Source organism: Calypte anna, chromosome Z (genome assembly GCF_003957555.1).
Source record: "Calypte anna isolate BGI_N300 chromosome Z, bCalAnn1_v1.p, whole genome shotgun sequence".
In the NCBI taxonomy this organism is placed as follows: Eukaryota; Metazoa; Chordata; class Aves; order Apodiformes; family Trochilidae; genus Calypte; species Calypte anna.
Genome location: NC_044274.1, coordinates 38,584,325 through 38,598,080, shown reverse-complemented (window position 1 = coordinate 38,598,080; position 13,756 = coordinate 38,584,325). Strand labels below are relative to the sequence as shown.

General features: G+C 35.5%; 1 protein-coding gene across 1 annotated transcript in view; it reads right to left on the bottom strand.

Moving 5' to 3' along the window:
* The window catches only part of TMC1 (transmembrane channel like 1), a 52,335-nt gene extending 39,570 nt beyond the window's left edge, over window positions 1-12,765 (bottom strand). The window contains exons 1-4 of the mRNA XM_030467671.1: window positions 12,726-12,765; window positions 6,302-6,367; window positions 5,810-6,173; window positions 2,027-2,167 (exon numbers count right to left, since the gene is read on the bottom strand). Coding sequence (XP_030323531.1) covers window positions 2,027-2,167; window positions 5,810-6,173; window positions 6,302-6,367; window positions 12,726-12,765 — 611 coding nt within the window. The remainder of the gene's footprint in view (window positions 1-2,026; window positions 2,168-5,809; window positions 6,174-6,301; window positions 6,368-12,725) is intronic.
* Window positions 12,766-13,756: the final 991 nt, after the last annotated feature.

Below are 13,756 nucleotides of genomic sequence, written 5' to 3'. Positions count from 1 at the left end.
TGCTGAACTACTGGACTTTCAGGTAGAATAGCTGCCCATGTTGAATATACAAGAACCACTTCACCCTGGCTACTAAAAGAAATTGTTAAGACAAAAAAGATAGATAAAAAAGGCGAGATTTTGAAATCTGACTGTTACCACAGTTGAGAAAGCCCACCTCAGAGAATACAAAAAGTGCAGTAATTTATCATGCACTGAGGATTATTTGAACCACTCCTTCTTTTACACACATTTCATAGTAACAGATTATGAAGGTGGGAAGGGACTAATATTTCCATTCTTCTGATGTGGATAGCATGATACAGGCTACAGATGTTCACTGAGGATCTTCTCATTAGAACCCCAAACTAGTCACTGAGATAGAACATACGGTGTAAAAAACTACACATCTGACTTATAGGCTTCTAGATTTAGCTAATTTTCATTTACTCATACTGCAAATATGTGTCCCACTTGTCTTCAAATGTATCTTTTTTATAACGTCATCTAATTAGAGTGGGAGAACCTGCTGAAATTAATTTGGCTCATAGAATAGTTTGGGTAGGAAAGAACCTTAAAAGGTCATCTAGTCCAACCCACTGCAATAAGCAGGGACATGCTCAACTCGATCAGGATGTTCAGAGCTCCATCCAACCTGACCTTGAATGTTCCCAGGGATGGGGATTCTACCACCTCCCTGGGCAAACTGTTACAGTGTTTCACCACCTCATATCAAAAAAATATCTTCCTTACATACAATCATAAAATTACAGAGTCATGGAGTCAAGAATGGCTTGAGTTGGAAGGGACCTTAAAGATCATCTAGATCTAACCTCACTCCACAGGCAGGGAGACCTCCCACTGAACTGCACTGTTCAAAACCCCATGCAATCTGACCTTGAACACTTTGGTCAATGGGGCATCCACAGGTTCTCTGGGCAAACTGTTCCAATGTCTCACCACGCTCACAGTAAATGATTTCTTTCTAATGTGTACTCTAAATCTATCTTCTATCTTCTTCCAGCTTAAAACCATTACTCCTTTGGCTTTCTGGCCACACAGACAGCACATGTTGAGTTTTTTATCAGCCAACACACCCAAATTATTCTCCCCAGGACTACTGTCAATCCATTCATCTCTCAGCCTGTGTTTGTGTTTGGGATTGCCCTGAGCCAGGTGCAAGACCTTACTCCCCAGAATAACCTTACCTTCTAGAAGAAAAAATATGTAGACCTTCCATGCTACATTTCATGTTCTCTCTCCTACCATCATGTCCACATTTTCTAGCCATACAAAAAATTATATTCAGGAGAGACCATCTTTTCTTTGTGTTATATGTGTCTTAACATACCATGAGTTTTGATGTTTTGGTGGTACTACTGAGAATGAGCTATTCAAACCAGAAGGAGCATAACAATTTTGGCAGAAGAATAAAGTTCTCTGTGTTTACCCAACTCCCTGTGCTTGATAGAAGTTTAACTGTAAGGAAAGTATTAACTTTTGTCCTTAATGAAAATGTAGCTATAGGTTTGCCAGGGCAAAATACAATTTTATACATTTCATCCCTTAAAAAGCATGCAAAAGTGAGCTCCATTTTAAATCAGTTTTCTTTTTCATAAGTTAAAAAAAAAATTTATTTTGCTTTCAAGATTTTAGGATAGAAAAATAAATCCCCTCTCCCAACCCCAGTGTTCTTGAGGTATTCCTGAAATTGCATAATACTAACATTATTTTGGTATTAAAAATACTAAGGTTATCACATTAATCTAACGGAAGAAAATGAAAGATTTTGCAGGGGAGTGTAATGGAAACTTAAAAAAGAAAAAAATATAAGTTTTCAATGTTTGATTTAAGGTCCACATAGAAAGCACTTATCTGCCATGTCATTTACTTCCACTTTCTGTGATAGCACATCTTGTGAAAGAGAGATTAGAGACAGTTTGAAGTTGATGGTGTCACTAGGTCTAGAAATAAAGTGAAAGTTCAGAAAAACAGTGCAAAGTCCAAACTACGATGGCAAATATTCACTATGTAAACCAAACCATACTTTAGAACAGACAACTTCTTTTTCATCTTCCATGGTTTGTTTCGTAGTGTGGCAATCAGTTTCTTTTTTTCTTCTACCTCTTCTTTCAGCTTAGCCAGTTCCTCCTCTGTAATTGGCTCCTCCTCAGAGTCAGAATCAGAGCTTCAAACAAAAGCAGAAGAAAGACCCATTTTCAAAACACAAAAATGACAAAAGTTTTCACTGAAAAATATACTTCATATTAATTCTTGTTAACTTTGAGACCCAGATAAATGCCTCCAATCCTGCACAGAAGGGAAAACACAATTTCCTTAGAGTTGTTATTTAGCATGAAAGGCAAAGCCTGCACACAAAGTGCAAAGCCACTGCTGAACAAGCAAGAGCATCCCATGGAGAGAGGGCAGCACTCCTGGCAAAGTGTCCAACAGACACTGCTTGGTCCTACAGGAATAAACAGCCTCAAACACAAACTTACAATGGGCAAGTGAGGACAGTTTAACCTTAGCCATAAAAATCAACTTCTTCACCCTCTTCAGTGTGCCACAGGAGATAGAAGAGACACTACAGCCACAGCAAAGAGGCATTATAATGCAAAAACAGTCATGTCTTGAAGAAGAACAGATGAATTAAAGAAGTCTGGTTTTCAGAGAACTTTAAATCTTTAGTTGTTACAATAAGCTGTTTTACATTTTACGAATCAGAAAGCAACATGCCCAGTTTTGAGGATTTCCTTTGACAGACGATTGCTGTGTTATTCAAAATTGAAATATGCAGGCTTACAAGACTGCATTGAGAGCAGTGGGAAATAAAAGAGGTAGATACTAATGTAGTGAGATAACTGAGGAAAGGAAGCTGAGCAGAACAGAAGAAGTAGGGATAATATTGTCTCTTTTGCACATTGCCACTAATGCTTTATTTGTCTTTGAAAACACACTTCATCTTTCATTTGCACTTTCCTTTGGAGCCAGGAAAATAATTCAGATTCTCGAAGCATCCCTAGTAAATCAGTATTTTCCCTATGCATTCAAATATTGTGATGAAGTTACAGCATAATTTTCCTTTTGTTTGAGTGGCTGAACAGCATGAGATTCAAGCCAGGAAAAAAGAATTCTTTCTTCTGCAACCAAAAGTCTTATCTTTTCTTGAAAGGCTGTGATTCATATATTTGAAAGCCAGAAAGGTTATTGTGGCATTCAGACTAACACAGAGCATAAGGCATAACTAAATATTTTCACATCAGGTTGACACCTTTCTTGTCTCCAATTCAATGCACACAATGCATCTTTTCCTAAGTCAGTAGAGATTACTCATCATTTCAATGATGGGGTATATGGAGATATGTCCATATGGGTGTATGTCCATATTACTCATCTGCATTTTGGCTTTAGTTTCATCTTTTTTGGATGAAATCTACTTTTATCATTGCTTTTGTATAAGTTATGTTATAAAGGTAAAAATTAAGATGAAAATGGGTTGTTTCTTTTTAATTTCAATGTTTCCAGGGAAAAGATGAGAAGAACTTTAGGAGCTTAGAGTGGCAAGTGAAAAAATCTGACTGTTTTTCTTAGGTTTTTTTGGTAAAAAATTCTACTTATTGACAATTTCTGTAACATTCCTTGGCATTTAGTTGTTTTCAGCAATCTTCCTGCTAGCAAAAAGGTGCAGTGCCTGTACTATCTTCACTTTCCATCTACCTCTGGACTTTTGTATAACTTTTATATTCTTGAGTAATCATACTAAATATCCATTCACTTGCTCACATATAGACATATACAGTAAAAAAAGAAAGTGCAAGGACTAAGCAGAGTACAGGATTCCTTCTCTGATTTGTAGCCAAGTGACTGCATATGGTTGCTATGCAGGACCAGTCACAGTTAGACAAGCAAGTTTTTTTAAAAAATAGGTTTCCAGCCTAGGAATATCCCAGATCTTCACAGTGAGACTACAAGGAGAAACCCATCATTAATATTTTGGGGATTTTGATTATGAACAGTGTAGAGAAGGCCCTCCTCACAACCTCATTAATAAGTAAGGGTCAACCATATCAACAGCCAGTTGCATCTAAGAGAAAAGATTTAAAATTCACCTATAAACTATTTCTTTCACCGTGAAATTACCCTGTTCTCAACCATAAATTAGCTGAGATCAAAATAATAATGTTAAAAGAAAAATAGGATCAACACAGAGTTCATCTAGGTTTCCTCTATGTCCTCTATGTAAAACAGGGCATAAAGAGGTTTTCCTAATTTGTGTGAAAAGTAGGGATGAGGACGACAGCAACAGACTCTACCAGTTTGTACTGTGACCTAGCCAAAAAGGGCAGCATTTGTAGAGTTTAGCAAAATCCACAATGTCAGCAGTAAATACAGTATTATCTCCCTGTAAAATAATGTCATATTTTTTTTTTCTTTTCTTTTTTGTTTTTTTTTTTTTCTTTTTTTTTTTTTTTTTCTCAACTTATTATTTTACTCTTATCATGCTTTTCCATGTTGAAAGGTCTTGGCAATTAGAACCACATCAGCAAATGCACTGTAGCATTTGTTGTGATAGGTCCTTACAGACTTGCTAGACAGGCTATATTTGTACAGTTCACCCTTCTGTTATGCCCTGAAGGTTTGCAAATACTGTATCTGAATCACAGCTGAGCTGATCGGCAACCTATTTTAGTTTGTTCTTACATAATTATTTTTAAAATAAATCTTTTAAAATATTATTGTATTTATTACTCTGTAGTCTTTTCAGCTGGTCTACTAAAAGCCTAAATATATGATGTTCTTGAAGTATCTTCTAGAGCATCCTCACTTTTTTCACAACTATTATGTTTATCATTTAGGGAACAATGTCTCAGTCCTAATAGCTATTTCTAATTATTTAGCCCAAACATATGTACGTTTATATTAAAATACTGGGTGACAATTAAAAATTTTTTATCCTCATTCATTACTTTTTACAGTGGTCTTTTTTTTTTAATTAACACTCAATAAATGTTTACTGTGGAAGACAATAATAAGCAAAGAAACATGGATTTACACAGTCAGGACTGTGGTTATGTGAGTATTAGAAATTGCACAGAGCGGTGTAATTAGCACCACAGTGAAAAGACAGCACAAAGAAAGATTTTATGCATTCTTGTAAGGAAGGGTAATAAGTAAAATACATTAAAATGGTATCATGGACAAATTAATGCAATAGTATATCTTACTGTATTTTTTTCTTTCCTTTGACTCCTGCTGTGCTTTTCAGTGATGCCTTTGGGAAAAACAAACAGCAGCAGCAAATGCTGAATGCAGGAAGGGGAATCTCTCTCTCCACTGACATAAACATGTTACGACTCCATTTGTTCCACTATACCTCATTTCCAGGACTTGTTTTCTTTCAATACCAGGAGAGGGAACAAGGAGCAGTGTTTAGATTTTAATACTGCACTGTCACCTCTCATTTACTGCTCTCCACTGTCACTTCCACTCCTTTTCTCCAAAGAAGAACTCATAAACTTATGATATGTAACTGCAATGACTGTGACTCTGGCTTGAGTTCATGTTCTGCCTGATCAGATTTGATCTACACCTCAGGGTATCTGCTGTCCAGACGGGTCTGGCTGGTCATTTTCCAAGATCTGACCCTGAATCTCCAAGATACTTTTTATTTCATTCCACCAAGGTGGATATGGCTTTGTGGAAAGTTTCCATTGCACTCACCCAGCATTTCCTCATAGCAAGAAAAACAAAAATCTGTAAATAAAAGCAGGTTTTATATAAGATAGTCAAGTTTCTACACCAAAAAAATAAATAATTATTGAATTACCCAGATCCTGACTTCTTTTTATCTTTTTTCTTCTTGTTGGCCTTCTCTTTTTTCCCTTTCTTATCAGGCTTTTTGTTCTGTTTCTTTTCATTTTTGCCTTTCCCACCTTTACCCCCTTTCTCATCTCCTTCATCTTCATCATCTTCCTTGGATTTCTGATTTTCCTGGTTCTTCTTAGCTTTCGTAGGGTCCCCCTCTGAATCACTGCCCTCATTTCCAGATGCTCGTCCCCTTCTACGGTTTCTGTTCCTTCGCTGCCCAGCTCTCCTTGTCCCATCTTCATCATCCTCATCCTCCTCACCACCACGTCTGGCTCTCCCTCTGGCATGTCCCCTTCTGGTTCTTGGGGTTGCTCTCTTCCGCTCTTTGACACAGGACAAAAAACACACATGAGACAAGTCAGAATGTTAGAGAGAGGCATTTCCCCCTCCTTCATTCATACAGGTAACAGAAAACACCTGAGTGCGCCTTGAAATAGTCCACACTACTGACCTGTTCCTTTCACATTTTTGTCAATCTCAGCTGCATTGCCTTCTTCACTGTCAACATCACTGCCATCTGCAGAGTGAAAACAAAGGCCAGTATGTTTGAACTGTGGATTAGTCATTAGGAATGTAGGGGATTTAAGAAATTCTTGGCAATTACTGCATGGAAATTCCTTACACCTTTTCTCCAGCCCAGATTTTTTTAATATGGCAAGTAGTTTTCAGGACAGAAAAAACCTGTTACACTTGTCTTCAGCACTAAAATGCGTAATCACCAAAGTTATGTCATGAGGGACTTCTTCTCATGGAAGAAATAGTACAGGAGGACCTTCAGTAAGAAACATGATACCAGCTTCCTAAAATCTGAGGAAAAGTATATGGAAAATGAAAATTCTTCTAAGGAGATTCTCTGAGATTTTCTTAAACATGAGAAAGGTAAGCACTAGCTGAAACTGAAACAGATTAAAAGAATCATTTTCTACTCTGACTGGCTAGAGAGTACACTTTGAATCTAGGATCATGTACATATATAGAAAAGAAAGAAAAATAATTCTCTCTTTCATATGCATTGAATACATCATAATTTTTCAGTAATGGTTTTTTTACAAATATTGGTATAAACATATTATTTAACAGGTCACTTCAGAAACTCCTATTAGGAGTCACTAGCAATGTTTCTTTAGAGCCACTCCAACTAACACCTGAGAATCCGTGCTGCTCTCTTGAGGTATCTTTGAGCTTTTACATGTGGGATGGCACTTGACACACAATAGTGAAATATATATAGAAATACACGGTAGCAGGAGATTAATGAGAAGATGAAGTATTACAATTAATAGAAATAGACAGCTGTAATTCCACTCCTATATACCTTGTATGTTTCAAATGTATGGTGTCTAATTTCCCCTCTCTAAAAACAGAACAGGTGATATGTCATGATCATATTTTTCAGGTAAGAAGAAACTACAGTTATCTTCCTTCTTCATTCATCCATAAAACTTTAGACTTTTTCTTTACATTCTGTCTGTCTCCACTCTTTCCCTAATTCTCTAGTTCATTTATAAATTTTATAAAGCCACTACTGATTCATTGAAAAGTTAGAAAAAATTAATCTAGGGACTGATGTAGTTACCATAATGCACAGCTTCTTCAGTTATCCATTATCAAGGAAAAGCAGTAAAATATGAATGGTTTCAAGCAATAAGGAATCTAATGTCTTGTTTCACTGTGTGAAGTAATGAGTAAAGAGTTATTATCACGAATTTGACAATCATTTTAAAACTGGGATATATGTAGGGAGTTTATCTTCCCTCCACAAAACATTTCATTGTAATTGTATTTTGTATCTTTTCCAAAGAATCTGCACAATAATTTTTTAAGACTATTCGAAATGTCCATACAATATCACCAGTGGAATGCTAAATAAGTATTCTTGTGTTCCATTTGGACATATGCCTTCTGCTGCTGGCAGTAACAAGATCTCCATTTGACAAAGATTATTACATTGCTACTGAAAGCTTGCAAAGATGGAGACAGACAGCTCAAAAGAGATACTTTGCATGCAACAATAGAGCACCATCTTTTATTGACAATAATGCTTTTGCTGATCTCTCAGTGAAGGACTTCAGTGGTACAAGATTGGCCTCACTTCAGACTCCCATAAAAGCATACAACAAACACCTGGAGGTTTATTATACGAACAGAAACAATCCTTAGCAGAGAAAGTGTATGGCGCTCAAGTTGCCATATTGACATAACAGTGAAAGTGACAGTATTGCACTCACTGCAACACAGAGGCTTAAGCAGGGATGATAGCTCTTGGGGTTAAATTAATTCTACTAGTGTGAGGGTAACAAATGCAGTAGCCTGAAGCCAACACTACAAGTGAAAAAAAAAAAAAAAGTTGAATTAATTAATACATTTCAAGCTGCTTGAAGAAAGTACTGGGAAAATTACTAGAGTGGAGTATATCTGAATAATGATTTCTGTGTGTTTATGTATTCTCTTCATCTAAATGTTCAGGCACAAAAGTAATAAAGTTTTTTAAGAAATTAAGAAAAAGTACAAAATCAAACAGTAGTATATCTTGCCACAAAACAAATGCAGAAAATGTGACTAGTGATTACATGGAAATTATGCAGGTAGAAGAATAGTAAGTGCTACAGACACATCCAACAAGTACAAGTATACTTTCAGAAGTTATTTCTGTAAAAGTCTAACAGTTCAAGAACATTCAGAACTTCAGAGCATTCCCTCCTCCACAACCTCATGTTCCTATATAGATGAAAAATGTGATGAGAATAATGTTAGAGGTTTGTTCTTCTCATTCAGGTATGTTCACAGAAAAAGAGTTCTCTGCTAGGTCTTGGTGTATGATGCAAAAAACATTGTACTAGAATTTATTTTAAAATAAGCTGGAAGCCAAGGACGATGCTCTGATGCTTCACTTTCCCTGCACTCCATGTTATGATTTTTGTTACTAGTATAAACGCTGAAGCTCAGAGTAGAACTAAAAGTTATTCATTTGCATCAACAGTGATAGTAGTTGGTGATGTTTAGGCAGAAAAATATCTTTTGTCTTTTTGTGTTTGGGACTTCTGCACACGTCATTAAAAGACCAGAGTTGCTACTTGGCTGGGTATTTGAGCAAAAATAGAGATAAATAATCATTAATGTGTTTAACATTATTATTATTAAGCTATTTCAGGTCATTCACTCTAATACTTTTCAAAGGGGAAAGTGAAAGACTGGGCATATTGTAGCTTATCACTTTAGGTATTTGTGGAAAACCCTGTCTTATTGAATTATGGGAGAAGCATGTCAATGATATACAAATTACACTTGATGGTATTCTAAATCTAAATGCAGTCTAGTACTAAACTTAAATGTTCTATTATAAACCACAGCATAGAGAAACAATAGAATACAGTCCTCAGGCACTGTATTATCCTGTAGAAAAACTCAAGAGCATTTTTGATGCTCTGATATATCAACAGAGAAACAGCCCTTGAATCTAGAACATAATCATCACTATGTGGGATCCTTTTAGGTCTATACACTTGTCTTCTGCTTTTTCAAACGGATCTTCATGTAATCCCACTTATCAGAAGTCCAGAAAATTCTCCACTAATATTGACTAAGTCTCACTAAAGCACTGTCTAGAATTATTCATTGATCTAGAAAACACTTGATATGACCTCATTTCTTCAGGTTTTTAATATTCACAGGGCTACTATCAGGTTATAAGGCTTTGACTCAGCTACCTGGAGTTAATTCAGTACAGAGCAAACTGTTGCTCAGATGTTACATTTTCCAGGATACATCATCCTGCCCTAATGATACAAATATCATGAAGTATATTTGGAGCTATAGTCCATAACTCCTTATATTCTAGAAAACCAAATCCCTTTCTCTCTCTCTCTCTTTTTTTTTTTTTTTTTTTTTTTTTTCCACAGTAGTTTATGGGAAACTTTCTCATCTTTCTAGACTAAGTGCAGGGAAAGTGTAATCTGAGTAAGCTATCATTTTACTTGGAGTCTTATTTATGTTTTAGACTACAGCCTCAAATGAGCCAAGACTGAAGGAGGGCATCCTGAATGTGGACTCAAACTAACTTAAAAGTCAGAGGCTTCAATGAAGACAAAATATCAGATACCTCAGAAGAGAGCTCATAATGTTGGTATATTGAGAAAATTAAGTACAGAAAAAAATGCATAAAACCATAGGAGTTTTTGCTATATGTTAGACATTTAGCAGACTGTTTGGGGTCTTGTATCCTTACCTTATTTTCCTACATTGTTTGTACACCATTTATCAGAGGGTACTACTCAGATTTCAAAGGTTTTCTTGGTTTTTTTAAAACTTGGTTTATACTTACAAATTTTCCTTCAGTTCTCACTGTAAGAGGCATAATAGTTCTTGGAACAATTCCATAAAATATGGGCCACTGTTGCAATATTACTGCTCCCATTACTACTATTTAAAACTCTCTGCTCTTAATTCTTGGTGCTGGTTCCAGAAAAAAATTCAGTGGTATGTAAAGTATTCTGTAATTCAAACAATACTATAAGACTTTTGGTATACCTTATAAAAGAAATATCTACTTTATTAATTAATTACCCAGTCAATTAACTGAATCATATGCAGATAGAGCCTTGCATACAATTATTGCATCTTCCTATGCACTGGACCATGTTAGAAAGACATCAGGCTAAATAGCTAATAAACTGGGTTCACCAAACAAGTGGAAATGTCAACAATGCAAGACCATATGAGACAACAAATGCATGTGACTTATTAGTCAAAAAGAATAGGAAGAGTTTTATGATATTCAATTCTAGGTATTTACCTACGTTTCCATACTATTCATTCTGATCCTGTAAATATGAGAGTATCGTACAACTCTTCTGTGAGGATAAATATCACTAGAAGTAATAACAGTGAAACACACCAGAAATGACATATTAACACCTCATATGAACTCTATGTCAAGAGTGAGTTGGTGCAGATTTCAACACCCAAGATATGAGACCTTAACAGTATGGGCCCCATCCTTGTAGTTTTTCCAAATATTGAGAAAAAAAGCTCAGCCCACCTTGCACACAGAAGAGGACACAAAAATTATAAATAAATATTGCATTTATAGCACAACCAATATGCTTGGTGACCAAGCATGCATTTGAGACTATGGACGGTTTTTCTTCAAACTTTCCCTCTCTACAGATGGCCACTAAGGAGAATTATCCAAATCAATTGCAGGCCAGTCAACATTTGAAAATTAGAGATGGGGATCACTATTCAATTTAATTACCTTTTAATTCACATCCATAAATTGTTCATTCATTTTCCACCTGCATAGAAAAATTACAAATGTTCAGAGTATGAGTTTGCACAGATCAAATAAGCACTGTGGCTGCCATTGGGCACATAATCTGATTACACTCTCCTCTTTCCACTTTCCTTCTGGATGTGCTTAAACACCATGAGGTTTGAGTGTCACCTCTAAGTTAGTATGTCAGACACAAACAGGCACATTGTCTTAGGCAAAGTTCCCTTTCAGGGACAAATAAGTTTATTGCACAATTTCAGAATTTTAGGCCAAATCTAATTTTGCTACTGTGAAACTAACAGAAGGCAGTGGAAAAAGATGATCTAGTGAGAAACCACCGGTGTTTCATCCTTCTCAGGAAAACATAGGTACAAGTTTCCAGACCACTTGCACTGCCTCTTGGAAAATGCTCGATTTCTCTACTTATGCCAGACAAAGACCTAACCAAGATTAGAGATCTGGCAAGCTTCCAGGACACATTAATCAGAACGTAAGTCAATTCAGCCAGATTATCTGAAAGCAAAAAGCAGATGTTTACGGTAAAATATGATATTCTTGATATTTTAAGAATTTGCTCATCAAAATTGTTTATAAAAATGTTTCCATTCTATGGTCATGCATATTTTGTTTTTTACTCACATGAAGATTCTGCTAAAGCTAGTAAGTATTTTGCCATAGCTATGTTGAATTTCATTCTTCTCTCATGTTAAAATGAAGTCCACTAGCATGTACTGCTTGAAAATTAAATTGGTCAGTAAAAGGACTTGTAGAAAAAAAGGAAAGAAAAGTAATAAAGCTCTTTAGACAATAAAAGAAAAAAATAAAGATGGACTTTTAAGATAAGCCACATGTTATATTCTGCCAAAATGCTGATAAGTCCCTTCTGATGTTCTCTACAGAAGCAGAACTCATTTTATTACTATTCCACATTACACATGCGGGTTTAAAAAGAAAGAAAATAAAAAGGAATGTTTAGTGGTACCGGCCCTGCCACCCAACAAGATTTAATTAATTCATTCTGCAACTAGTCTAGATCTCTGACAATGTTTTTTTATGCTGAAAATCAGAAATATAATGCCTGTTCCATAAATATATATATATTTTTGTTTTTGGAAAGAGAAGCATTGTCCATGAGAGCTGGAAGCCCTTCTCTGTCAGAGTTGCTTTGCACTTTGCCAAAATAAGCCATTAGGCTTTATCATCCTCAAAAGCTTTTCTTACATCTAGAACACTGCAGTATCAATACAGAAAAAAAGCAAAACAAAAATGAAGAATTTTCTTTGTACAGCTTACAGGAGACACAAAATACCCTTGTTTTCTTAATCTTCCCTACAAACTACATATAAAAGTAATAGGGTTGTGATTGTACTCTTTTGATTTACTAACCAGTGGAATGCCACAATGTCATGCCACAACGAGCTAACTTACACAGTAAAGCTGCTTTCAAAAGCAAAGTAAAATACATTTCTAAGCAAAAGATAATGCATCGTAACAAAGGAGATTTTGTGTTAGGGACAAAAAGGAGAAAACAAACCTTGCACACTGCTGAGCTACAAACAGAAAATAATATGTGTTTAAGATGCATAATTATAGTTGTAATTACCATTTCCTTCAATGGTGGTTGGCTCTTCATGTTTAGGCATCGTGACTGTATTTCACAAGGCTGCTCCAGCTGCTAACTATATAGGAGATCATCTGAAGGTTGAATGGTTCAAACTGAAGTGTAGTACATCAGCACCATCCTGTCTGTCACTGAACGGATGGTGCTGGTGAAGTTTCACGGACTGAAATATAAGAAGATACTAATTTCCTAACGGATTAATTTTTCATGAATGTTTAGCTTACTATTTAGAGTTGGCATGCTAGGGTCAAAAGAATGGAAGTTGTTTACCTTCTTTATTAGTATCACTGGAAAACAAAAATGAAAACAAAACAAAACAAAACAAAAAAGAAAACACAAAACCAAAACAAACAAAAAAAATCCTAAAACACTCCTGCAATATTTTTATGATTAATTAACACTAATGTTTAAATTCTCAAAGTGACTTGTTGAGCAAGGATGTTATACATTATCCACAGGGACACATTTTTGATGGTGTATACAGATCTATACGTTAGCATACAAAGGATGTTAAATGGATGCTTTTTTTCCCATGAATGACATCAGTTTATATTTGCATTTGCATTTGCTTGGAGTTCCATTAAGATTCCCTGCTTTTGCCTTTATGCAGGTATTACATTCTAAATTTATCAGTTTCATCTTAATTCTTCTTATACATACACCACCAAACAAGCTAAAATTTCATTAACAAGACAGGTCAGGCTTGGAAGTAAAAGATTTGAAACAACATTTATAAGAAATAAAACAGCAAGTTACAAATAAAACAACATAAAACACAATCCTTCATTTGGATCATCTCTGAAAATCCAGTTATACCATTTCTAATAAACCATGGTGTTAAGATCACAGAATAGGAATGTGTTCTAAAAATTCAGTTGTTAGACTTCTGTACTTCTCTAATAATAGAAAGAAGAACTCCTTGGGAGAAGCAATGAGCATAGTATTCAAGGTAAGGATTATGCACCTATTTGCAAAAAGAGGCAGAGAAATCACTGTAACATCATAACAAGATG